Source organism: Podarcis melisellensis (assembly GCF_964234715.1).
Source record: "Podarcis melisellensis genome assembly, chromosome: 7".
NCBI classification, from domain to species: Eukaryota; Metazoa; Chordata; class Lepidosauria; order Squamata; family Lacertidae; genus Podarcis; species Podarcis melisellensis.
Genome location: NC_138539.1, coordinates 49397078 through 49423852, shown reverse-complemented (window position 1 = coordinate 49423852; position 26775 = coordinate 49397078). Strand labels below are relative to the sequence as shown.

General features: G+C 43.8%; 3 protein-coding genes and 1 long non-coding RNA gene across 11 annotated transcripts in view; 2 read left to right on the top strand and 2 right to left on the bottom strand.

Annotated features, from left to right (window-relative positions):
• Positions 1-1234: 1234 nt before the first annotated feature.
• On the bottom strand, positions 1235-7691 carry PSMG2 (proteasome assembly chaperone 2). Of its 3 annotated transcripts, none has more exons than XM_081919364.1 (7): positions 7563-7691; positions 6484-6655; positions 5217-5275; positions 4374-4492; positions 3067-3237; positions 2121-2271; positions 1235-1550 (listed from the first exon to the last, which is right to left on the bottom strand). In XM_081919364.1, the coding sequence occupies exons 1-7, from the start codon at positions 7620-7622 to the stop codon at positions 1455-1457; spliced, it is 828 nt and encodes a 275-aa protein (XP_081775490.1). In that variant the 5' UTR covers positions 7623-7691; the 3' UTR covers positions 1235-1454. The 3 variants fall into 3 exon arrangements, with proteins under 3 accessions (XP_081775490.1, XP_081775491.1, XP_081775492.1); XM_081919365.1 differs by lacking the exon at positions 7563-7691 and adding an exon at positions 7279-7466; XM_081919366.1 differs by lacking the exon at positions 7563-7691 and adding an exon at positions 7294-7465.
• CEP76 (centrosomal protein 76) lies at positions 7638-24738 on the top strand. Its single transcript, XM_081919338.1, has 13 exons — positions 7638-7651; positions 8150-8225; positions 8776-8931; positions 9447-9528; positions 10192-10416; positions 11250-11435; positions 12635-12732; positions 17035-17163; positions 17857-18048; positions 19448-19614; positions 20664-20997; positions 22047-22264; positions 23494-24738. Exons 2-13 carry the CDS (start codon positions 8163-8165, stop codon positions 23630-23632), a joined length of 1989 nt encoding a protein of 662 aa, XP_081775464.1. The 5' UTR covers positions 7638-7651; positions 8150-8162; the 3' UTR covers positions 23633-24738.
• On the bottom strand, positions 18060-25497 carry LOC309374453. Its single transcript, XR_014170585.1, has 3 exons — positions 25333-25497; positions 20734-20935; positions 18060-18266 (listed from the first exon to the last, which is right to left on the bottom strand). It is a non-coding gene; the product is annotated as an uncharacterized lncRNA (long non-coding RNA).
• Positions 25498-25652: 155 nt separating this feature from the next.
• The window catches only part of SPIRE1 (spire type actin nucleation factor 1), an 81734-nt gene continuing 80611 nt past the window's right edge, over positions 25653-26775 (top strand). For 2 of the 6 annotated variants that reach the window (XM_081919316.1, XM_081919312.1), the window contains exon 1: positions 25653-26144. In XM_081919316.1, the coding sequence (XP_081775442.1) occupies positions 25808-26144 (337 nt within the window). In that variant the 5' untranslated portion in view covers positions 25653-25807. The remainder of the gene's footprint in view (positions 26145-26775) is intronic. The other 4 variants (XM_081919317.1, XM_081919313.1, XM_081919314.1 and 1 more) reach the window with 3 other exon arrangements.

Below are 26775 nucleotides of genomic sequence, written 5' to 3'. Positions count from 1 at the left end.
CTGCCTATTTTGTTTGAGCCCATTTTGGGTTCCTCTATGTTCCTAGTATTTGGGGCAGATCTACACATAAAATATCAGTAATAACACATCTATAGGCACAGTGGAAACTGGTTTCCTACACAGATTTGTTTTTAAGGTTTGAGTATTCTGAAAATAAAGCATGCTTACAGAAAACAAACTGAAAATTGGCATCAGTATTAACCCTATCCTTGTTATATCCCATCTTCCAAAGACTGGGTAAAATGTCTACCCATCAACAAAGGAAACATATTCACACTTTAATATACAAATGGAACTGAGGCATCACACACAGTCTTGAGCTGTTTTTCTGTTTCCCAGTTAATTTTTTTTTAAAAAAATGCTTGTTTCTGTAAGCCTTGAATTTTCCCTAGCCTACCTTTCTCTTGCAGGTGGGTGACACTGTTTTGCTACAAAAGGCATGGTACTTACCTCTGAAAGCTGGAAATAGAAGGAATAACAACTTTGGTCTAAGACTGAAAAATACAGTCTTGTTGATCATCTACATAATGTAGTAAGAACTAAATATTCATTGAAGTTACTGCTCTTCTGAAGACTTTAAGGCAGGCTTCCTCAACCTCAGCCCTCCAGATGTTTTTGGCCTACAGCTCCCATGATCCCTAGTTAGCAGGACCAGTGGTCAGGGATGATAGGAATTGTAGTCTCAAAACATCTGGAGGGCTGAGGTTGAGGAAGCTTGCCTTAAGGTGTCAAAAAGCAGCTAGCTTTGGGAATATAAATGCTGGATATTAGACATACATGTTATGTCACTGCAGATATCTAAGCATTTCCACAGTTTTAGGCTGCTCAGCATTGTACCTCTAAGGGTTGTGTGTATGTGAATGTGTACATATGTTTTCATTCAAAAGATTCATATTTCAAATCTCAATTCAGCAGGATTGATTTTTGTATCAAAGTTGAATATAGTAAGTTGTGATCTTTTCAAATATGCACTAGTACTTTGTGCCAGAATTCTTGACAGTCTTTACAAGATGACCACACAAAGTTTGATGACTTTCACCACCTCCATTTCCAACAAGCCCATCATCCTTTTTGGGTGTGTTACATATCACATGGAATATGTTTTCAGACTCTGTTTGCATATCAACTACCTGGATTTTTCCTAACTGCATGAATTAAGGCAGAAGTAATTAAGCATCTGAATAAGAATGAGAAAAGGCCTGGAATGTTTCAAAAGTTAAGCTAAACTAAAAGCTTACAGATAATGAATTTATTATGGGGAAAGTATTTTCATTCTGTATAGTTGTATGTTACAATTTTCTTTAGGTAGCCTCAGCATTTTAAAATATCTCTGGCAGTAAGATCTGCTCATTCAGTTTCACACAAGGTTATGCACAGCTATTATTCATATTAGAACCCAAAGTGTAAAACTTAAATTTTAAATAAGTGGTCCATAAACAAAAGAAGAAGAGAATTTAAAACAACGCAGGTGGAAGTCCACTGCCATAGAGTAATTTCCAGGAACTTGGTATTTTCCATCTGGAAGATTTAGCTGGAGAACTGCAGCTTTCCTAATTTCAGAAAACAAAAGTCACAACACAGTTTTATTCTCAAGTAGCAAAAGCACATTGTCTCAAACACATGTATTTATATACACTCTAGCATTCAATTATATGACTTTTAAGTAAAAGTGTTCTAATGCATCCTGCAGCTCCCAGTCTATTGTCAACAATTTCAAACCATTCTAAGGAAATAGTCTGAATGAAGGAACTTCCCTGAATTTTTCTTCCAGATGTGCAGCCATGATGTGTCCCCAAGCATGCAAATTGTTTCAAGGCACCCCCATGACAAATGCCAGGTGAGAACAAAGCATGCACCCTATAATATGCCTCAGGGCAGGGGCTCTGAGGCAATTTTTTGCCAATTCCTCCATCCTCCCATAGCCCTGTGAAAAGCCGATCCAAAGGTTGCAGAAGGAGCCCTTCTGTTCACTAAACAGCAACTCTGGATCCAGCCCATTGCCCCTGAAGACCAAAGGGCAAAGGTTACAGTACAACAATATTCATATGTTGCAAGAGTATTCGTAATTTCACTTTAGAAGCATCATTCTAAGCGCTAGAATTCCAAAATAAAAAACCTACCATGTTTACCGTGGGCTGGCATACTTTTATTTGGTTTGCAGTTAGCTGGAGCCATTCATTAAGGTAGTCAGCAAGAGCCAGGGCATCAGGGATATTGTCTCCCTCTGAGCAAAACTTCAGCAAAACTATCATTGGAATACCTTTTGAACAACTGGAATAAAAGCAAAGCCAATTAAATAACTGAACAGAAAAATTCTCTGCTGGTACTCTTGCTCATGTTTGGGTTGTAAGCCTGAAATGGATTCATGCGGACCTCCAGATGTTGAACTACAACTCCCGCTGTCTCTAGCCATTGGCAAGCCTGCTGGGAGTTGTAGTCTTGGAATATCTGGAGGGCCACAGGTTCCCTCTCCCTCCTATAAGCCATAGAATCACACACACGTAAACACAAAGTAAACAAGTAAAACAATCCAGCTAATCCAGCATTTTTCTTTCTTAAAGCAAGCTGAGGTGACATAAAAACCAAGCTTAATGAAGCAAGAATTCCATGCTGTTTGCTACAGCACAATGACTGTCTGAGAACCACCAAGATACTCCCTGAAATTTTAAGACCTTAAAAGGACCAAGAGGAATGGAGTGGAGAACAGTAGGACAGGTACATTAACAACAGAGCTCTGCTTTGACCTTGAGATTGGCTCTTCTTGACAGAATCCAGAAGGGATTAATTAGACATAACTAAACAGAAACACCAACTTTTCCTCTTGGTATCCACTCTTGAGAACAGAGAATTTTAGAGCTAGTTATCTGACCAAGCTCTGGTGATTAGTTTCTTAAATTATCCTTTGATAACATGTTGCACTCCAACTTCAGAGTAATTTGAGGTGCTAATTTTAACTTTGGTGCTACTTGATAAGGTATTTGTGTCCTCTTCCAGTGCAAAGTGCCTTTCACTGGCACTTTATAATGGTAATTTTCAATATTTATTTTTTTTTACTATCTCACCAACCTTTCAGTGAACAATAGTTTTGTGATACCACTTCCTGGAATGTGGAACACTTTCTCATCTGTTACTCCAGCGAAAGCAGCTGTTTGCTCCAGTTCTCTCCTGTTCAGTCTCTGCATTTGATCTCCAACTGCTTTCTCAACAGCAGATGAAAGCAAATATCGCAATGAGGTACTGTCAATAAACCATGAGATATACACATAAGCTGCCACAAATTACAGTTGGGAACTTTGAAAAAGCAGGTTTATTTGATTTGTAATGCATGCTGAATTACACCTTTGTCATGAAACACATTTTTGCATATGCACATGAAAAAGTAAAAAATTACTCTAGCCTGCTAGAATAACAGGACTCTGTGGATGACAAAAATGTTGCAGGTAACTTTAGATCAAAGACAGAAAATAAGAAAAAGGAAGTTTTTCTTGGGCATGGATAACTGGAGTGTGATGAGGCTGGAGCTGGTTTAAACAGTATTTATAACCTGTCCTATTCTCAAGTACCTAATGATTTCTAGTATAAGAGGACGTATTAAAATATAACACTAAAACACACCTTTGATCCAACACCAGCCCAAATAGAGAGATTCTCATGTTGCCTCTGTTTCTCTGCTGTAGCATTTTACCTTTTATGGTTTTATGAGTTATTTAATTATTTTCTAACATGCTTTTTACGTCAAGCAGATCAGAAAATTTCTAAATAAATAAAAATTGGGCAGTATCCAACACATCTGTTCCTGAATTTTCACAACAGAATTCCCCCCACATCCCAATGCATATCCTGCAACCTCCTCAGATCAGCTCTGGAGAGCCATTGGTACAGGAAAAGGTGGGGCAGCCCTGCTGAGCAGCCAAAAGTTCTTGTGTTAATGGAATAAGTGCATTGAACACCAACTGCCATCTCTGAAAAACACTCAGGCCTGAGACTGACCTATCTTACGGGGTTCATGCAGCTACTGATAGAAAGACTGAACATGTATTTATGACACACTGCACTTATGGCTTCTTTCGGGGTACTGAAAGATGCTCTGGGAAGCTAAGGTGATTGTAGATCAAAGCACAAAATTACATTAAAACATCAGGTTGTATTCAAAGCTGTCTGGGCACCAAACAGACCTGCTCACAAAAAGCATTCATGCAGCCCCCACACCCCCAAGTGGACCCGCAACCCTTCAGAGCAGATTTTGGGGGTGGATGGGGCAGTGCTGCGGGAAGCAGGGGAAGGTAAATTTCAGCTACATGAATAGAACTCCACTCATACGGCGATGGATTCCGCCCTTAAAAAAACATTTCTAACAGTTGGCACAGACATACCCATGAAGCTGTTGGTCATTACGCTGGTAAGCATGGCTGCTGGACAGAAGAACAATTTTGGCAAAACTGCAACTTTTCACCCAGGATAGTAGCGTCTGACAAAAGGACCTATATTTATTCTTTACATCAAGGGGTGGGGGGGGGAGAAGCGGTTAGAAAGTTGTTTCAAATTATCATGTTAAGTCTTCAGGACTTCAAACGTTTTTGAATTGTTAATTATGCAGTGGTATGTTTTCTTAGCTGTTTGTTTCTTGTGACCTTTAAAAAGTAAGACCATCTTGACTGGCAAAGTTGTATTTTAGAGCCGTAACAACATATAACAGCTCAAAGGATTTATTGGAAAGCCATATACTGAAACGATGCCATTTTACCACCTATTTTGCCATTTCCAGTGAATAATTACCCTATTGAATTTAGCAATTGATGGCTGATTATTTGTTAACTTACATCTTAAACGTCTGTCAGATTCTTGCTGATTTTTATTTTTTTAATTCATCCTCTGTTGTATCAATGTATTTGGCACCTTTCTAGAAATGGATTTGAATTAAAAGGTGCCTTCCACAAGCAGGAAAATTTATTTCTATTTCTACATCCTGCAATTGGATGCCCAATTCCCTCATAAGAGTCTGGAGTGGCTTGGGAATTCTGTCAGTGAACTCCAGCGGACAGGAGCCAGGACAACTGCATTACTTTACCCAAGTTTCACTCCACATCTAACCCACAGTTTATTATACATCTCATAGGACAATTTTAATCACTCACCGTCAGGACTTGAAGATTTTTCATTATCTGTTTTTACTTTTGAAGTCTAATAACATGACTACTTGCAATGGACACACATACCTTTATGAACAGTGATCTGATTTGTAGAACAGCCAACTGTTTAGAAGGCGCTGCATACACTACAGGAAGAAGTAGCATAAACAATCTATCAAGACCCACATTAAATTACATTTAGTTCCCCTCTCCTCCTGCCCTGTGCTGGTTTGAGGGTTCTCTCAATCCTCTGGAGCAGATCTGGAGGAGGAGAGGGGTAAATGTCCCTTTGTGATAATAGAATTTTTTTTGCTGGCTTTCGCAAATGCAACAATTTAGTTAAGTAAGTCCCAATGAAATGAACCTGTTTCAGAACTTACAAGCAATACCCATTAGAACAGAAGGCAATATTACTTTATATGCTTTCACATAGCTATCAAGATTTCTGAACCCGTCCCAATTTCATTTATGATATTGAACCTTTAGAATCATTCATATCAGGGATCTCGTAGCAATTCTTTAGAAGATTAATTTTTGGGGGGTGGGGACACACATATGTCCCAGCAAACGAGTAACTGTCTCGATTAAGTACGTTTGCAAGAGACTGAAAACACATAAACATAAGAACAATTAACAGTTATTTATACATAACCCACTTGTCAGCTGGGCTGACTATCAATTTAGATGCTAGAGTGATAACTACAACAAGCTACCCACATGGGAAAACTTCAGTGCTCACACTCTAAAAGCAAAATAAGATGTTTGAAACTGTCTTCACATGGAATAGTTTGAGCAGTCTCATGATGCAGCTACCTAAGTACATCCCTAGTTGCGTGTGCTGCTTCCTGGTGGCAATTTGAAAGTGTATTATGAACAAAATCTTCAGTGCTCATCTCATATGACTTGCTGCTAGAAGGCAGCCACTACAAGCTATGAAGTCTTCTGATGGGGCACATTTGATGGTCCTACATGCACCTGAGGTTCATCTGGCCTTTCCCAGTGGAATTCCTTGCCAACAAAGGTTAGGCAGGAGCCATTCCTGCTCATTTTAGGTGCTTTCTAAAAATGGTATCTTTTAAACAGGCCTTTCAAACCTGAGATTATTTACCAATCAGCTCTTACTGATGTATTACTATTTACTGCTTTTAGTTTGAATACCACCTTGAGATATTTTCTATGAAAAGTATGTATAAATAAATAAAAAAACAAGCAAACTCCAAGTCAGAAGCTCTCTCCCTCTCCCCCTGTGGTTGCTCTGCACAGATTTTCAAATGTCTGAACTGATCCTAACGACTGAAGGAAGTGTGGTCTCTTTCTAGGGTGTCTTGACAAGATTTGTGTTTACAGCACATACCTTCAGCATTTGTACAAAGTTCTGTTGCATTCTCTTCTGTCGTTGCATATGGATTATTTCCAACCATCGGCACAAGACAATCAGTATAAAAGTAACCAACTTTGGACATGCCAACTGTGGAAATGACTAAATCTACAGCTAGCTGGCCAACATTTCCCACTGATACAGCTGGCTGAAATAGAAAAAAAATGCAGATGAAATGAAATGATGGACACATATGAGCTACATAATCCATAACAGCTTACTGTTTCTAGTTTTGTTTTGTTTTTTTAAGAGCGATCAGCTTTAACTATCAAGATGTCCACACTGACAATTACTGGTAGTTGATCAGATGTGCAAAGCATCATCCTAGGATTTGGGAGAAGGGCATTGTGAAAAGTGAGGTCGGAGGAACATGAAATGCAGCAAAAGGATAGAACCTCTGTACAGTGGTACCTCGGGTTAAGTACTTAATTCGTTCCGGAGGTCTATTCTTAACCTGAAACTGTTCTTAACCTGAAGCACCACTTTAGCTAATGGGGCCTCCTGCTGCCACCGTGCCGCTGGAGCACGATTTCTGTTCTCATCCTGAAGCAAAGTTCTGTTCTTGTTCTGTTCTCATCCTGAAGCAAAGTTCTTAACCTGAAGCACTATTTCTGAGTCTGTAACCTGAAGTGTATGTAACCTGAAACGTATGTAACCCAAGGTACCACTGTACAGTGTTTAGAAAATTTATTAGTTTAACAATAACAGGAATTTCGTTTTGTACAGTCTTGTAGGGATTAGTTAGTTTAGTTTCGCAGTTGTAGGGATTACCATTCTCAGACTAACATGCTTCACGTGAGAGGCTTTTGGGGGACGGGGCTCCTCCTTCAGGAGATCCACTCTGCTCCTTCTATGCCCTCCTCGTCCCTTTTATATTTCGTGCAACCTCCATCAAAGGGCCAGTGGCCCCGCGATTCTTGTCTGGCGGGTGCCCCAATCTCCCCCCCTCCGCACCTCTTTTTAATCCCCGCTTCGCGACTGACTGACAGCCGCCCGGCTGCCCGGGCAGCAACAGCAGCGCGCGCGCGCAACCCCAGTGAAGGGATCTCCGTTACCATAAGGAGCATGAAGCCTTTGAAGTCCGGGCACGCGGAGCCATCGCAGGAAACGAACATCTTGTCAACGGGAAGACAGAAGCAAACGTGTGGGCGGGGGTGGGGGGGGCGTGATTTCTTTCCCCCTGCCGGGGGCCTTTATCTCTCCGCGGCACGGCGTGCTGTTTAACCTAGTGCCTGTCACAATCTCCCCTTCCCACGCCGCGGCCTTATCCAAAGCCAGCTACTGCGCCGGGATAGCAACCTCGAGAAAAGCCCGAGCTGTGTTTGCAGTGGTGGGTGTTTAGAAGGGAACCGGGAGTAAAGGCTCCGTTTAGCCAGCAGGCGATTGCCGAGGGCAGCCTCTGAGGCGGGCTGTTTCGAAAGGCGGTTGAGCTAGAAGGCCCCGTTCCCGGCTGCGGGTGAGGCTTCCGTTTCTGGTTGGCTGAAGACTGAGCCAATGGGGGCTCTGCAAAAGCAGGTCTGGACACAGGCGGGTGAGTGCGCGGGAGGGTTCGCGTCTCCCTGGTGTCAAAGCCGCTCTTTCCTTTTCGGGGGATCCCCTTAAAGTTAACGCCCAGCTCGTTTTTGTTTCCCTCCCCAAGAAGCAGCTGCCCAGCCATGGCTCTGCCTCCGGAGAAAGCCTCGGAGCTGAAACAGATTATTCACCAGCAGTTAACTAAGGTAAGGGCTCCCCGCGTTGAAAGCACTGGTGGGAAAGAAGGAGGAAACTATCTTTAAATATCCTCCAAAGCGGGTTTCCCATATGTTATCTGAGGCTTGTAGCAGAGGAAGCCTGTATCTATATCTATCTGTCTATATCCCACTGATTTTAATAGGGCTTACTTCCAGGTAAGTGTTGATATTGCAACCTGATGATTGAGATTGGGGCTGCAACCTTAAAAAGCAGTTGTGGTAACTCTTTGTTTTTTTATATGATGAAAGGAGCTTCATTTATTCAGTAAGCATACGAAAGAACTTGCTTGATTTCTAAGAAGTCTATTAATGATGCAATGAATGGCAAACAGGTTTCCTAGGTTGCTTTCTGATGACTGGAACAAAGCCAGAACATGTCCAAAATGTGCACATATAACTAAGAGAACATTCATCTGAGTGCTATGAGAGCATTAAAAACTGTTCTCTTTCTTGGAATTACCTTTTAAAATTATATAAAGGTTGTACTGAATTTCATTCAGAGCCTGTATCACATGTTAACAGAAATGTTTCTGTTTAGATGGATGTTCACAGCAGGATTCGAGAAGTGCTTGCTGAGACCATACGTGAAGAACTGCCACCTCAACATCAGCAGCTATCCCAAGAAGATCTAATGAAAGCCCTCACACGGCGAGGAATCATTGATGATGTTATGAAAGAACTAAATTTTGTAACAGTGAGTATAATTTGAAGAAAAACTCTCCTGGTGTGATACAAGAAGTGCACGGCATAGTTAAATACAGCCATATTTATACAAAATCACTTTTGAATGATTTCAGTGTGATGCAGAATTAAAAAGAAGGTTGTGTGATTGCAGTCCTTTATGAGTAAGTTTAATATATTTTTCATTGCATGGCTTGGAAGTACTGGATGTATTGAGAGCCTGTAAACTACAGAAACCCTATGAGTCACTTCATTGTTTTTAATGAGCTCCTGCATTGTTCTAGCTAAAAAAAAAGTGATATTTACAAACCTGTATTTTGATGCAAGTGAGCCTTACCCAGAGCTCCTAACTGTATATAGCTCCCTGCGATGTGTCTCCTAATATCTTTGGATTTGTGTCATGTGATGTGTCCCCTGGATGAATATTTTGGTAGAGCATGATGTATTTCTGGGGTTTTTAATTATGTTGGAAGGATTGTAGGAGACTGACTTGAAGGTGTCCTTAATGATATCTTTATGTACTTCTAGGATATAAATGACAAAGAAATTACTTCAACTCCAAAACCCTCTACTCATTTTGTTGACCGACAGGCAGCCATGCTGAAGAAAAGTATGTTCTATATTACCTTGAGTATTTGATGTACTGATTTTGTATTTTAAATGTATAGTTTAAAGCTAGTATTGTAAGGCTTTTGGGGTGGAATCAAATGTTGTTCAAGTGGACTACCACTCATGCAGTAGAGCTTCAGTTTCCTCTTCTGCCACAAGCAGCTCCTGCCACCCCCCATACCTGCTTCAGAGGGTTTCCCATAACTTTCATAGCAGATTTTTGGAATGGGTGGGCTGAAAGGGGGAAGGAGAGGAAAGTGAAGTCACATTGTGCAAGCAGAATCCTGCTCAGTTCACGAGGAGACATATTAGTTATAAAGGTTGGGTTGTATTCAACTTAATTATGATCAGGTTGGTATGTACATATACTGTACATGTTACCAAGTATCTGCTAAGATTAGTTTAATGTAGCAAATTAGATAAGTGACCAGGCAGGATTATTTTGGACTATCCCTAGATAACCTTCTTGGTAGGGGAATTACAAGATATACTTGGGGCACTCTGTGGATGAATGCATTGTGGTTGTTTGCCATGATTGTTGTTGTAACCCTACGTCTTGACTAACTAGTTTTTTAAACCTACTTTCTAGTGTTTCCTATTTATGTTAAATACATTTTTTATGAACTGCTTGCAACTCTTTTATATTTATTGTTACACTTCGCAGCAAATATTGACCCAACACGAAGGTATCTTTATCTTCAGGTTTTGGGTGGAAAAGCTTTTCTGGAACATCTGCAGGAACCAGAACCTTTACCTGGTCAAATTTGTTCTACTTTGACACTCTGCTTGCATTTCCGAAACCAACGTTTCCGCTCTAAACCTGTCCCGTGTGCCTGTGAACCAGATTTCAGTGATGGTTTTCTACTTGAAGTATATAAGGAAAGCTTAGGTAAGGAAGCCTGCAGTCTAAAAATGAATAATGTTTTGGGTTGCACTTCAGAAATAGTCCAAGAGTAGTTGTTCCATAAACAGTAATATAGCCTGCATTCTTTTTTTAACATTCAGCATTTCATTAAGAGGCCCCACAATTCCAAACATTTGCCTTTATGTCCCTTTTCCTACTTGTTTTGAAACAAAGGATCAAAGAAACAGAGTTCACTTTTAAGGATCCTGATCTTCCCTTTGCAGCTACATCTTTGCCTGTCTCATACCTGTCATATATCTAGGCAGTGGGCATACTTTTGGAGGAACTGCCTTGTCAGGCTAGATGTTCACCACTGCTGTTATTCCTTGGCTTCTTCTAGTTCTCTTTCATATCTTGATAATTTAAATATATTTGAAAATGTTTTAAAATTCTATTAGATCTTGTACTCAATTATCTGCTCTAATGAGAAAGTTGGCAAGCTTGAGTGAGCTGATATTGCTGTTTCACTTCAAGTGCCTTGGTAATAGCTTTCTAAGTAATGACCAGCAATCAAAACTCATTATGCTATTCTATATTGGGGAACCTCTGGCCCTCCAGATGATCATCTACTCAAACGCTCAGCAGCCCAGCCAGCATGATCAATGACCTGGGATTTATATGAGTTGGAGTCCAGCATCATCTGGAAGACACAAGTTCCCCACCCTCATTCTGCGTATTTTTACACAGGTCAATTGCATTCTGCTGTCATATGCGATGCTCCAGAATGCAATCCCCACAAATCAGGGGTTGCCTGTGTGGACGGGAAATGCTTTTAACAGAAATTTCTTCTTAACTTCATTTTGCTGTGCTGCTGACAGGTGAAGCAAGTAAAATGGCAGATGCAACCACTATGCTATCAATTTGTGATCCAGTGCATATTGTCTTGATCAAAACAGACACATCTGGTGAGACCACATTAGTAGCATCCTATTTCTTAGAATGGCGGTCTGTCCTTTGTGCAGAGAACAGGATTACAAATGTCGCTGTTGAACTTCTGGGTGTAGGTGAGTTTTAAAACTACAGTACTACAACAGTGGAAAACAATATTGTCTGAGTGTGACAGACTACTCAAAATGAGACAGGAGGAATAAGAGTTTAATTTAGTTGACAAAAGTAGATTACCGTAAGTACTTGTGTCGTGTAGTATGATTTAGTTGCATATCACCTAATGAGCCTAAATCTTATAAACACCTTTTTTCCCTTTTGCTATTTGAATACCTGATCTATTAAAATGTATATTTATTTTTGTTAACAAAGAGAGAAAATGTGATACTTACCCAGTCTGGTAAAGGAACCTTAGCCATTTGGTATAACATTTCACTCAACATGGACCAAAAGCCTTCTACTAGATTAAGTGGCAATGGGGTGTAGGTAATATAATTTATAGTGATGAATAGAATTGGATATATAAACATATTTAAAATGTGGTGTTAATAACAATGGAAAAAACCCATTACAAAATGCAGTACAGCTGGTATCTGACACCACCTGTTAAAAAAGAATTTATACCCTCCAGCAAGATACATGTTAGAGATGTCAGAACCTGATATGCACATTTTGGAATTGTTTGCAAAGAAGGCGCTTTGGATAGAAATTCTTTTATGTAATTACATATACAATTGGGTGTGATGTGGCTTTGAATCCCAAGTATATGCTCCTTGGTTACATAAAAACGAGTTATACTTAGAATTTTATAAATATTATTAATAGCAACAAAGCAAGTAATACCAGGAAATGCAAAAACCTCAACTGCACCAAATATAATGAAATGCCACACAAAAAATCAGGAATATAGTTATTGTTTTAACAAAGTTACTCTATAAACTGTAAAAAAGGTCAAGCTGATAAATTTAACCAAAATATGTATTTAGGAATTGAAATCTGACATTTCAAGGTAAAATTCAACCATATGTTTTGTTCAATTTAATTTGAAGTTGTTTAAAGTGTTGATAAATTAGGCTGCAAGTCTAGCCATGTATACTCAGAAGTAAGTCCCATTGAATTCAAAGGGGCTTACTCCCAGGTAAGATGGTTTAGAATTGCAGTCCTATTGATTCCCTCCATTACTACTTTAGAACAAATATATAGCATTTTAATTGTCAGTATTGTTTGATGACTTTTTAATGTACACTGTAGAGTTGTTCATTAAAAAAAAATTAAAAATTATTTGCTTTCTTATCAAGCCTTGTATTTTGGTCCAAAGGTACAGAATCAAAAGTTTCTGTTGGAGTACTTAATATCAGACTTGAAATGTATCCAAAGCTAAATAAGACACTTTCTCAGGAAATAGTTACTACTCAGGTAAGTCTGAACTTATATAAGCATTCTTTTAAGCATTATTATTTTAATGCAATTCAGATTGATTTAATGTTGTTCTAAACAAAGGAACTTTGAATATGTGTTTCATTGCAATCAGTCACAAATGTTCTGCAGATGTCCCTCTCCTGATTAATCAAGGCTGATGTCATGTTACAAACTTAAATCTTTATTACTTCTGCAGTACAATAAAAACACAATTTATGCTGTTAGTTTGCTTGAATTTGATTTTAATCTATTACAAAATTCAATAACTTTTTCTATCATAATAAAACTAACACTCATTACTAAAAAAAAAACACCCTCCAGTATCCTACTCATTTACAGGTTAAGCATTTTAACAAGAGAGTTGACAGTCTCCAGCCATCTGACAACTTTCATATGGCTTCATTATTCTAAATCAGGCATAGGCAAACTCGGCCCTCCAGATGTTTTGGGATTACAACTCCCATCCTCCCTAGCTAACAGGACCAGTGGTCAGGGATGATGGGAATTGTAGTCTCAAAACATCTGGAGGGCCGAGTTTGCCTATGCGTGTAATCTAAATCATGCTGTCAGATTTAGCCCATTCCTTTTCAACAGACATGTCATATTACAATTAATACTGAACACGGAATAAAAAGGCAATCCTGTGGTTATGGATCTGTTTGCCTTGGGCTTGGAGAATTAGCAAAGCAAGCTTACATACAGTATTAAAAGAGATTTTTTTTTGCTCATATTTCCTCCCATTTTTTTGTTCTGACCATCAAGACTGACACAAGAGGGCACTGTCCATCAGCTGTTTTATATATACAGTGGTGCCTCGCAAGACGAAATTAATTCGTTCCGCAAGTCTCTTCGTCTTGCGAGTTTTTCGTCTTGCGATGCACGGTTTTCCATAGGAATGCATTGAAAATCAATTAATGCGTTCCTATGGAAAACGCCTTCCCCCGACCTCTTCTGGCGGGCGGCATTTTAAAATCGCCCGGGACAGCGGAGGACTTCTCCGCTGTCCGGGGCGATTTAAAAGCCCCTGGGAAGGCAGGCAGGGGGGACAAAGGCTTTCTCGCTCCGCCGCTCGGCTTCGGGACATCGTTCCGATGCCGGGCGGCTGGGGGAGGCGTTCCTGCCCCACCGCCCGGCATCGGGACGATGCCCCGAAGCCGGGCGGCTGGGGGAGGCGTTCCTGCCCCACCGCCCGGCATCGGGACGATGCCCCGAAGCCGGGCGGCGGGGGGAGGCGTTCCTGCCCCACCGCCCGGCATCGGGACGATGCCCCGAAGCCGGGCGGCTGGGGGAGGCGTTCCTGCCCCACCGCCCGGCATCGGGACGATGCCCCGAAGCCGGGCGGCTGGGGGAGGCGTTCCTGCCCCACCGCCCGGCATCGGGACGATGCCCCGAAGCCGGGCGGCGGGGGGAGGCTTTCCCGCCCGGCCGCCCGGCTTCGGGACATCGTTCCGATGCCGGGCGGCTGGGGGAGGCGTTCCTGCCCCACCGCCCGGCATCGGGACGATGCCCCGAAGCCGGGCGGCTGAGGGAGGCTTTCCCGCCCGGCCGCCCGGCTTCGGGACATCGTTCCGATGCCGGGCGGCTGGGGGAGGCGTTCCTGCCCCACCGCCCGGCATCGGGACGATGCCCCGAAGCCGGGCGGCTGGGGGAGGCTTTCCCGCCCGGCCGCCCGGCTTCGGGACATCGTTCCGATGCCGGGCGGCTGGGGGAGGCGTTCCTGCCCCACCGCCCGGCATCGGGACGATGCCCCGAAGCCGGGCGGCTGGGGGAGGCTTTCCCGCCCGGCCGCCCGGCTTCGGGACATCGTTCCGATGCCGGGAGGCTGGGGGAGGCGTTCCTGCCCCACCGCCCGGCATCGGGACGATGCCCCAAAGCCGGGCGGCTGGGGGAGGCTTTCCCGCCCGGCCGCCCGGCTTCGGGACATCGTTCCGATGCCGGGCGGCTGGGGGAGGCGTTCCTGCCCCACCGCCCGGCATCGGGACGATGCCCCGAAGCCGGGCGGCTGGGGGAGGCGTTCTTGCCCCACCGCCCGGCATCGGGACGATGCCCCGATGCCGGGCGGCGGGGGGAGGCGTTCCTGCCCCACCGCCCGGCATCGGGACGATGCCCCGAAGCCGGGCGGCTGGGGGAGGCTTTCCCGCCCGGCCGCCCGGCTTCGGGACATCGTTCCGATGCCGGGCGGCTGGGGGAGGCGTTCCTGCCCCACCGCCCGGCATCGGGACGATGCCCCGAAGCCGGACGGCTGGGGGAGGCGTTCTTGCCCCACCGCCCGGCATCGGGACGATGCCCCGATGCCGGGCGGCGGGGGGAGGCGTTCCTGCCCCACCGCCCGGCATCGGGACGATGCCCCGAAGCCGGGCGGCGGGGGGAGGCTTCAAAAGCCGTCCGGGGGCTTTTAAATCGCCCCGGACAGTCCCGGGGCGATTTAAAAGCCCCCGGTTAGGCAGGCAGGGGGGGCAAAAGTATTTGCCCCCCCTGCCTGCCTTCAAAAGCCGTCCGGGATAGCGGGAAGCGCTTCCCTGCTATCCCGGACCGCTTTTAAAATGCTGGCGGTGGGGAGCAAAGCCTTTCGCCCCCGCCGGCCTTCCTGGACCTCTTCTGAAGTCCGGAGGGGGGGAGAAGGCTTTGCTCCCCACCGCCAGCATTTAAAAAAAGGTCCCCGAGATTTCCCTATGGGCTTTCGTCTTGCGATGCAAGCCCATAGGGAAAATCGTCTAGCGAAGCGTCGCAAAAACCGAAAAACCCTTTCGTCTTGCGGGTTTTTCGTCTTGCGAGGCATTCGTCTAGCGGGGCACCACTGTATCCACTAGTTAAACCAGATAGCATGAATTTATTACAGTGGTACCTCGGGTTACATATGCTTCAGCTTACAGACTCCGCTAACCCAGAAATAGTACCTTGGGGTTAAGAACTTTGCTTCAGGATGGGAACGGAAATCGTGCTCCAGCGGCATGACAGCAGCAGGAGGCCCCATTAGCTAAAGTGGTGCTTCAGGTTAAGAACATTTTCAGATTAAGAACGGACCTCCGGAACAAATTAAGTACTTAACCCGAGGTACCACTGTACTGTAGTTTGCCCAAACAACCACTTTTCTGGTTTTTCCCCCTACATATTCATGTAGATCAGACTGGGCAGTAAATTTCTCCCTTCTCCTTAGTAGCATGGTTTCTAGGAAATCCCTAGAATTATTTCTTCAGTTTTACTTTATCTGCTTCTGATCTTTGTAGCACACAAGCCCTGCAGGTAAAGAAGTCCTCACGTGATTACTAGAGAATTGGGTTGCGTTGCTGGTCCCACTCCCAGGGTTGTGTGGCTTGCCTCATCTGCAACATCCACGTCTTAAGCTTTTCCTCTGCAAATGTAAACTTATGTGCATAGATATGTGAGCTCTGCAAAAATCCACACCTAATATATGGATACTGGTGTGGGAAGCTGGGAATCCCCACTCTCCAGTAATTCTTTGAGGATCCCTTCTTCTGTATGAAGGAGCCCATAGTATTCTGGATTAAACAGATTAATCCTTGTGTATCACGGGTGGCGCTGTGGGTTAAACCACAGAGCCTAGGACTAACCGATCAGATGGTCAGCGGTTCGAATCCCGGCGACAAGGTGAGCTCCCGTTGCTCGGTCCCTGCTCCTGCCAACCTAGCAGTTCGAAAGCACGTCAAAGTGCAAGTAGATAAATAGGTACCGCTTCAGCGGGAAGGTAAACGGCGTTTCCGTGCGCTGCTCTGGTTTGCTAGAAGCGGCTTCATCATGCTGGCCACATGACCCGGAAGCTGTACGCCGGCTCCCTCGGCCAATAAAGCAAGATGAGCGCCGCAACCCCAGAGTCAGCCACGACTGGACCTCATGGTCAGGGGTACCTTTACCTTTACCTATCTGGTGGAAACTACATTTGAGTAATGTGGAACTCGTTAAATCTCTTGATGTGTATCAACAATGTACATAGAAAACCAGTCATAGTTCCTTGTCCTAAGTGCTTGAAATCAATGTACATTCTTTTTATAATAATGTCCGGGGTGAATTCTATGATTCTATGACTCCTGCATATTATTGCTTCAAAGCAAGTTTTGGAATACTCTGCTAGGAGAAAAAATGCCCAAACCTATTTCTGTTTCCTTTATTGACATTTTATTCAAAGCCAATGACAGCATTGGAATAGGCACAACCAGTCTATATATGTTCTTCTGAAAAGCAGCAGTCAGAATCCAAGGCACTTTTGTACATGTTCTGGGAAATAGGGCTAAAAATCTATGTGCATACCTATATCACATAGTGTTTGTTTCTGAATTTCAGTTTTCTTTAGAACGCCAGAAAACAGCAGAAAAAGAACGCCTGTTTCTTGTTTATGCTAAACAATGGTGGAGAGAATATCTGCAGATTAGGACTTCACACAACACAAGACTGGTGAAAATTTTTGCACAGGTCTGTCAACTTATTTTTTCCCTGATTCTTGCTACAGGTCCAAATTAACTGGTTTTTCCAGTACAACCCTGTATTGTATTCATTGTTGAGAACTGGAATATTTAACAGTTAACTTGTCAGAATGTAAACTATTCTACCCTACAAGTCTTGGCTGCATTATGTTTTACTGATTCCAGACACCTGTTTTCCTGCAGTAGAGGAGGAGATCCTTGGACTGGTTGTCCCTTCGACTCATTCCACTAGACAGGCCTATACAATTAAATAAGTTTATCTCCGAGTGACAAAGCATCCCCCTCTCAGTTCCTTCCTGCTTCCTGCTCTCAGTGTAGGTTGTTGATGGAATTGCTCATGCACCTTGGCAGGAGCAGGATTTTGAAAGTAAGATGACAGTCTTTGCCTTCTCATCACCCTTGCACTCTAATAAGAATGAAACATTTATAGTTCTTTTATAGAAGTAACCTTGAAATGGAGTAAAGCAGGACATTGTGTAGCCATAACCGTAAAACCTGCTATCTTCCAAACCACAATAAAAATAACCTCAGCGTTCTTGCTTTTGTTGGAGGCACAAATGGGAAAGGAAGTTCTAGAGCAGCTGTGGTAGAGAACCCCATTTTTGATGTGGAAGATAATTGTTTCCATATTTTCTTTCGGTTAAACTTCATTTGATAGCCTTTTGTATATTTTTATATGCAGGATGAAAATGGGATGAACAGGCCGGTCTGTTCATACGTCAAGCCTCTTCGAGCAGGCAGACTTCTAGACACGCCCAGGCAAGCAGCAAGATTTGTCAGTGTATTTGGTTATGAAAGAGCCCCTATCATTGGTGGAGGAAATAGTAAACAAGAACAGTGGTGTACTCTTCTGGCTTTTCTATGTAGAAATAAGGTACTCCTTCAGATACTATAATTCAAAATTTTATTGTGTAGTATCAATTCATGGTGTAAATCTGTTTTAAGTCGTGGCTTCTTCCAACTCTATAGTTCTATGATTCTTTGAATCTATCCAGAAATCTTGCACTTTGGTATTCATGCAAACTTTTGTCCCACCTTAGCTTCAGCACCCATATTGCATGCTGCACTTCCTAATGTTCTGCAGCAGCAGGCCTGAAGCAGGGAGAGTGAAATGGCCAGGAAACACACCTACTTGCACATGCATTGCAATACTGTTCAGTACTTCTGTTGCAGACAATTTCCCATATTTTATTTCATAAACTTGGCTAGGTGAACTTAGTATGAGCTTATTTATTTAAAAGCATTTATAAACCACTTAATATTTAAAAAACCCACATGGTAAATGTGTTACAGCAGCATTTGGAAGATTAAGAAATGTTTAATTGCTTATTGAATTTCTTCTGTAAATATGCAGAAAGTGTTGCACATATAATGCCTGGACTACAGTGGATGCTACACCACTCTAGTATGACCAGCTAGAAAGTACACAGTTTCATTGACAACAGTTGTGGGTGTCACAATACACATCCTCCTATGAAAGCTGTGGGCATGATCAGAGAAGGAAGCTTACCACTAGTAGCAGCCAGCATGATGGGGGTGGAGCTGCACTCCTGGGTGGGGGCAGGGCAAGGTAGTGGTGAGGTTGTGGCTCTGCACATCTACTGGTGGAGCCAATCTGTCGCTCCTGTTGATGTGTCCTAGTAACCCTAACCTTGACATTGCTCTTCCCCATCCTGATAAGCTGCAGTGACATTCATGTTAGGAAGGCAACTTGATATCTCTGTCCCATCTTGCTGGCTGCTACAGTATTGTTAAACTATAGAAGCTAATTATACTTTCCAGAATGTTGCTCAAGTAGAATTTGGTGTATGGCTTTCTCTAGTAATGCTAGTAAGACCAGGAATAAGTCCTAGTGTACAGTTTCTGTATAAGGCTGTGAAATACTTGATTCTAGGTTAATGATTGTCTGTACTCTTAATCTTGCATATACTAACTGTGGGTTGTATTGAATTAAATTTTACTCAGTGTAGATACATTGAAATTAATGGACCTAAGTAATGTTCATTCATTTAATCAGGCCTCATCTGAGTAGGACTAGCATTGGAGTCAACCCTTTCTTTCAATAACATCTATGTTAACATGATGGTAACATTTTTGTCACTAACCTAAGCAAAGCAATTCACTCTTCCTCTTTGCTTTTACTTTTAATCTGTAAATCTCAAATTCTTGCCATTATCTGCTAAATTTTCATTAGATGTCTATTTAAGACACCTTACTTTTTTTTGTATGAACTCATGTTATACATTTTAATATATCCCCCCCTCCCTCTTCAGGGAGACTGTGAGGATCATGCTAACCTTTTGTGCAGTCTTCTACTGGGATTTGGACTAGAAGCTTTTGTCTGTGTAGGAACAAAGGCCAAAGGAGCTCCTCACACTTGGGTAATGACTTACGGGATTGATGGAATAATCACTTTCTGGGAGAGTTTAACAGGACATAGGTAAGTAAATTGATTATACTGTAAAATTGAAGGCAGATTCAAGGAATCTTCAGACATAATACTAACCCACAGTTTAGTGTTGCATCTGAACATTCTGCATGTGTGTCATTTGCTACTGAAATTTTATTAACCAGCTCCCAGTTATGGCTAATGTGCTTTTATGTGTTTTTGCTTTGTTTTGGGGGCTTCTTTATTTGCTTGTTTTATTGCAGGAACATGTCTGGCATCCTGAATGCATGCCTCCACTAAAATGGCAAATACTGGGCATGCTGGAAAATATTCTGTGCTCAATCTGTAGCTATTCAGGAACATATGAATAACACTACAAGACTAAAAGAACATGGCACCACTTGGAGTCAGCTGGGCTGTGACTTTGGAAAAACTAATTGAAGCGCTTCTCTCAGTCAGCTCTCCTAGCAATTACATAATGATGGCATTAATCATGGGCAGCAATGTCACAATAGCCAGACTGACCACACTTAACCTATTCCTTCTCTAGAATATGGCTAGGGAGTATTTCAGGCAGGGGGAAGACTTGACAGATAGCCCAGTAGGGAGAAATGCCACAATAAGAAGTGGACAATACATACAAAACTTGTGTATTTTCTTTCAACTCTTGTCTGCAATCAATATTTTTAATAATGCCCAGTCATTACATTTAAGTGTAGTTGTACAATAGAAGAGACCTGGTTTGGAATAGAAAGGTACAGCGACATAAGAACTGAGAGGAGCAGCTACAAGAGTGAGGGCAAAGCCTCTACTCTGATGAAGTGTTGCATTAAGAAATGTGGAACATGGATTCAAATTTTGGTTTTAGACATGCACTATTAGGCCAGGGTGAATGGGCTTCATGCTTTAAAGGGGGTTGCAGATTCCTGAGACTCGCTCCAACTTCTTAAACATAGCTGATCAATAAAAACAGACAGTATTTTCTGTGCACCAGCCAAATGTCTATGTAAACTGAGAAGTACTTTGGGACTTCCTAGTTCTGGCTTTAAATTACTTTACTTTGTAGGTTAACTTATTAAATCATACCTATTAATTTTCAGATATATCCACAATCCTATAAAACCTGATGATCCTCCAATTGTTGAACAACCCAAGCCACTGTATCCTTACCGAACAATAGGATGTGTCTTCAATCATCACAAGTTTTTGGCAAACTGCCAGCCTACAGATGCCGTAGAAGTCTGTTCCTTTGACTTGCATGATGAATCCAAATGGAAACCAATGAGTGGCGAAGCAATCAAATCTGTATGTTCTCCAGGAGCCACAACTGCACTTCCTCCTTTTCCTCCTCTCTGTGCTTCGTCAGTAGATGCTGCAGTGACAAGCAATGAACTGGAGTTGCAACTGAGAATGTTAGTGGTAGAACACAGGAAGGTACATGCCATTATTTGTGTGCAAAATGGTGTTTGGCTGCTTCTGCATTTCAGTAGGTTAAAGTTATTTTCAAAATGTATTTGAGTCAACACAGTTCCTTTCTTACATTTGATACTCATGGTATGAAGTTGGCTTTATCCCAACATATGTAGAAAGCAAGTATAGGCACTATCCACACCTTGCGGAAATTCTGGATTTATGTAGATGCATCTGTGCATAAACTGAAAGCAATTTGCTTTTACTCCGTCTGGTTTACCAGTAAAACAATTTACTTTATGTAAAATATGTTTAGCAAATATGTTTGAAGCTTGTTTTAAAGGAACATAGGAAGCAGCCCTCTAGTAAGTCATATCATTGGTATATCTAGCTCACTATTGTTAACACTGACTTCAGTTTTTCTCAGCCCTATCTGGAGACACATGGCATTTCAGCTAGGACCTTTTGCATGCAAATTCAAATCCCCGCAACTGGGTGAGCTCCCGTTGTTCAGTCCCAGCTCCTGCCCACCCTTTGCCCTTCTCTGGTTTGCCAGAAGCGGCTTAGTCATGCTGCCCACATGACCCAGAAGCTGTACGCCGGCTCCCTCGGCCAGTAAAGCGAGATGAGCACCGCAACCCCAGAGTCATTTGCGACTGGACTACTTATTATTGCTAACTAAATATGCTCTTGGACCTTTTAACCTGAGGTGGGCAACCTCTGGCCCGCAGGGCTCATTAGGCCTGCCATTATATGCCAGGTATGGGACAGGTAAAAGCCTGGCTCAGCCAAAAGGGCAGTGCCTGCAAAGCCCCGTTTAAAGTGCTGCCCAATACAGTATAGCATTTTGAAAGGGACTTCTGAAGACCCGTGGACAAAAAACATATCAGCTGACATCACAATAACATCTCCCCCCATAAATTGGTCTGAAAGTGGTGGGAGGGAAAACATTCTGGACCACTGAGCTAAAAAAAGGTTCCCCCACTCCTATTTTCCTCTATTAAGTAGGTGAACTAAGCATTGTTATGTACCAACTAGTCCTAATTCCCTTCTTTATTTGATTCAACATACAGGACCTTGGTTTTTCAACAGTTTGGGACGACCAACTTTCCTACCTCTTGTCACCAGCCTTGGCAGCCTATGAACTTGAACGTACCACAGGTGTTTCTTCAGGTAATGAAGAATTTCAAGATGCCATCAGGAGAGCAGTACCCGATGGACACACATTCAAAGGATTTCCCATTCATTTTGTACACAGAAATGCAAGGAGAGCATTTGCTGCGTGCCTTCGGTAAACTTCCTTCTGCTCTTTTTACGTTGTGGTGTTGCATACAATCAGTGCTTTTTTTGTTGAAAAAATAAGGTGCCAATATTAGTATCTTGATAAAAATGTTGTGGGTGCAAGCACTAGACTGCTGCCATGGGTAGCATAGATAGAGGTGACCGTACAGGTGAGGACCATCACAACAAGAGTGTTGCATAACATAATCAGAATATAATATCAGATACCAGCATTTATAGCTGATCATATAAGGCTGAACATATAAGATTCAATATTAGTTACAATAAAACAGAAAAAAGTTAAAATTACTGACCTACAAAATAAAAATAATATGACATAACAAAAGGGAATAAGATATATATTCATGTAAGTTGAGAAAATGGAAACAAAGGAGATATAATTTAATAATATCTTGCATGAAAAATTGAGGCTAAATTTTTAATAATTCTCATATGAACCTTGAAGTATACAACTGGTTATTTTATACATGTAGCTAGGTAAAGGTAAAGGACCCCTGACTCTGGGACGAATCTGGGGTTGCGGTGCTCATCTCGCTTTACTGGCAGAGGGAGCCAGCGTTTGTCTGCAGACAGCTTCCAGGTCATATGGCCAGCATGATTAAGCCATTTCTGATGAACCAGAGCAGCGCACAGAAATGCCGTTTACCCTCCCGCCGGAGCGGTACCTATTTATCTACTTGCACTTTGATGTGCTTTTGAACTGCTAGGTTGGCAGGAGCAGGGACTGAACAACGGGAGCTCACCCCGTCACCGGGATTCGAGCCGCCGACCTTCTGATCGGGAAGCCCTAGGCTCTGTGTTTTAGACCACTACATCCTATACATGTAGCTAGAGATGAACAAATATTGGTTGTGTAGTCCTGCTCACTCATATTTTAGTTTTATATTCATTTCTGGTCACCTGTTAAGTGTTCTGGATGAAGATGGGTCATCTGTTAGTCAACATTTGTGACAAAATGTATCAGTCAGCATGATATCATTCAGGCCATAGAAATAACTTGTGGAATAAGCTATGCTTGGTATGGCTAAATTCATAGCAAAGGTTTTGTACAATTGGATGGCTAATTGCTATGTCAAACTTCTGGTATGCAGATTTGCAGATTAAGACAATGGCTGCAGTTAACCACTTCTGTAATGGTTACTATCCTTACAATTTAAAAAAATGTATCAAATTCAACAGTTGAGTGACTGGTTTTTGTGTTTCCCTTTCCTGAAATAGGTCTCCTTTTTGTGACGAAATACTGTGCTGTAGAGGGGACCAAGTGCGACTTGCAGTTCGTGTCAGAGTTTTCACATATCCTGAATCTGCATGTGCCGTATGGATCATGTTTGCTTGCAAATACCGTTGCGTACTCTAAGAACCACTTGCACTTTGAACTGAGATGCTCCGCAGTTATGTCAAAGTCCAATTGAGGTCAAATACTTCTCACTATTAATGATGTCAGGCTTGCATTCTGATCCTAAACACATTTACTTGGAAGTAAATCCCATTGGTTTGTACTCAGCACTGCTGTTCCAGTTGCTCAGACTTGCGCAGCTGAACTTCCCCATCCTCTCTTCCACCCTGCACCCCCTGTGCACTCTTAAAGTCTGCTCCAGTGGGTTGGAGGATCCTCCAGAGCAGATTTTGAGGGCGTGTATGGAAGGAGGTGAAGAAGGAAAAGTCCCACTGTGCAACTAGAACTCTACTCACTCAGTGTTGGATACAACCCACTGATTTCAGTCCAACATTTATCTAAGTGTGCTTAGGATCACAGCCTTGAAGAGACAAGATTGAATATTATTGTATTTAAGGGTATGCCTCTAGTAAAGGCTTCTGCCACAATATAATATGAGTTTTGGCTGTGTGATTGTGTTCAGAGTATCATGACAGAAAATCTTTGTACAAAGTGTAATTAAAATGTACATTTTTATGTAATAAAAGTTATATTTCTTAACAAAAGGGAAGACTGCACTAATTGTCAGTCAGTGTCCAAATATTCTGTAGTTCACCTCTCTATACTTGATCTTTGTGTGTATCCTGTTTAATTGCAGTGAAATTATAAAGCTGAAAGACCAATGCATTTTGCTTTCACTTGGAATACACCATAACATAACGGAAAAAAGAGAATGTTGATTGTGTGTGTGTGTGTGATCATAATCTAAAAAAGTGTCGCTAAGGGAGGAATCCTGTGCACAAGAAGTTGGCAGAAAGCAAGCTGATGTCAAGTTATACAAGATCTAAACCCAATTCAGCAGTGGGGCTGCTTCTGTACCTAAGCCTGGCAGAGGGAAAACAAGCCTTTAAAATACTGTTGTATGCTAGGCTGGCATGTGACCGCACAGGCTTAGGATCCAGTCTAAGTCTCCCCTCTCTGGACCCACCCCTAGAACAGAAGGAACGGTAAAGGCCATGCTTTGAGCCAATGTGGATCCATCTACCCTGCTTGGGTCTTTGTCACAAGCCAGAAGAAGAAGAAGAAGAAGAAGAAGAAGAAGAAGAAGAAGAAGAAGAAGAAGAAGAAGAAGAAGAAGAAGAAGAAGAAGAAGAAGAATAGAGTAGTAGTTTGGATTTGATATCCCGCCTTTCACTCCCCTTCAGGAGTCTCAAAGCGGCTAACATTCTCCTTTCCCTTCCTCCCCCACAACAAACACTCTGTGAGGTGAGTGGGGCTGAGAGACTTCAAAGAAGTGTGACTGGCCCAAGGTCACCCAGCAGCTGCATGTGGAGGAGCAGAGACTCGAACCCGGTTCCCCAGATTACAAGTCTACCGCTCTTAACCACTACACACAGGTGACCATCTTGCATACAAAACTTGTCCTGCACCCCTGAGCAAAGGGTCCGTTTCTCCCAAATTAATTCTGAAATACCACTCCGGAATTCACGGGTTTAGCTGGGGGGAGGAATGGCAGGCTCCTTATTAATTTAGTACTGAAGCACTGCGGCCAAGTTAGTCATATCCTGACGCTTGGCAAATCCCCATGCGGAAGGCTTTGGCGCCTAATTAATTTTCTTCCCTGGGGGAGGCCGGGCCCTCGTGGCTGGCTCTATTCCTCCCAACCCGGACACATGATATACCGGTATGTACACTTCTCCCCCTGGTCCATTCCCCCCGCTTCTTGCTGTCCTTGTTTCCCGCAGGCAGGCGGCAGTGTAACCCAGCAGAGCCCGAGGCGAGGAGGAGGAGGAGGGACGCCATTGCGTTGCTATGAGGTGACTCCCGCCCTCCATACTCTCCTCCCCCTCCAGCCACGGACTGACTCGCTCTGTGGTGGCGGTGGCGGCGCTGCTGCTGCCTGCCTGCCTGCCTTCCTCGCCGGTGACTGGGGCGGCTCACGCGCTTTCTTATTTATTGAGGGAAGCGGGGGAGGGGTGCGGGGAGAAGAACATGAAGGCGGCGGGCAACGGGTAGCCGCGGCGGCAGCAGCAGCAGCAGCAGCTGAGGTGAAGCGAAGCGAGGCGGCGAAGGCAGAGGACGAAGAGGGCAGCGAGCGCGGCCGGTCATCTCCTCCTTTCCGTTGTTATTATTATCATTCGGCTCCCCGCAGAGGGAATGGCTCACGGCGGGGCCGCGGGAAGCGACGAGCCCTTGCCGGGCACCTCCGGCCGCAGAGACGGCGGCGGCGGCGACGACGACGAAGGCCGGTCTCTGGCGGCGGCGCTGGCGATGCGGGACGCGCTGTCTCTGGAGGAGATCCTGCGGCTCTACAACCAGCCCATCAACGAGGAGCAGGCGTGGGCCGTCTGCTACCAGTGCTGCGGTTCCCTCCGCTCCCGAGGCCGCCGCGGGGAGTCTCCCAGCCGCAGGGTGGAGAGCCCCGCCGACATCCGCATCTGGAAGGACGGAGCCGTCACGCTGGGCGACGGCGCTCGGAGCCCGCCGGCAGCAGGTAAAGCTCCGGGGCGAGGGCCGCCGCTGAGCCCCGCGCTCTTGAGGCTCCGCTTGGGCCCCAGAAGGGGACTGGGGGTGCCCTTCGCGCGCTGTTTCCGCCTTGTTTTCTTTCTGTGGGGGGGTGAATCTTTCCCCCTAGCAACGCTTTCCCCCCTTCCGTCGTCTCCCGCTCCCGGGAGGCTGCATACATCCCCCAGCAAGGCAATTGCACGGCGAGGATTTCCTCCACCATTTCTCCATCACTTAGCACTGCTTCTTCCCCATGGATTTCAGGGCTGCCTCCTCCTCCTCCTCTTCTTAGCCGCCTCAGGTCGGCGACATTCTCGCGCGCGCTCCTCCCGCACCCACAGCAACAAAAACGCCTCTGTTTCGTCTTGTTTATACAACTGCCCCATCTTCCCCAGAAACGACGGCGTTTGTATGAAGAGCTTGCTAGTTACCATTTTCTGATAATCCCTTCCCTCCCCACCCCACCCCTCCCGCATCGCTGCGAATGTTTTTCTTCTCTCTGTTGTGCTGAAATCTAGAGTTCTTATATGATCAGTAATATTTTCTGTCTTTTAAATGCTGCATTATGGCTGGTGTATAGGCAAGCAGTTGGGAGACTGCAGGGTAGCTTAATTGTACCT

Coding starts and splice junctions, on each gene's coding strand:
- PSMG2 (XM_081919364.1), bottom strand. CDS start 7,622: ATGTTCGTTTCCTGCGATGGCTCCGCGTGCCCGGACTTCAAAGGCTTC. Junction 2,272..3,066: donor AAACTATTGTTCACTGAAAG/GTTGGTGAGATA, acceptor CTTTTATTCCAG/TTGTTCAAAAGGTATTCCAA. Junction 1,551..2,120: donor GCCAGCCCACGGTAAACATG/GTAGGTTTTTTA, acceptor TTCTGAAATTAG/GAAAGCTGCAGTTCTCCAGC.
- CEP76 (XM_081919338.1), top strand. CDS start 8,163: ATGGCTCTGCCTCCGGAGAAAGCCTCGGAGCTGAAACAGATTATTCAC. Junction 8,932..9,446: donor AAGAACTAAATTTTGTAACA/GTGAGTATAATT, acceptor ATGTACTTCTAG/GATATAAATGACAAAGAAAT. Junction 19,615..20,663: donor GAGAGTTTAACAGGACATAG/GTAAGTAAATTG, acceptor ATTAATTTTCAG/ATATATCCACAATCCTATAA.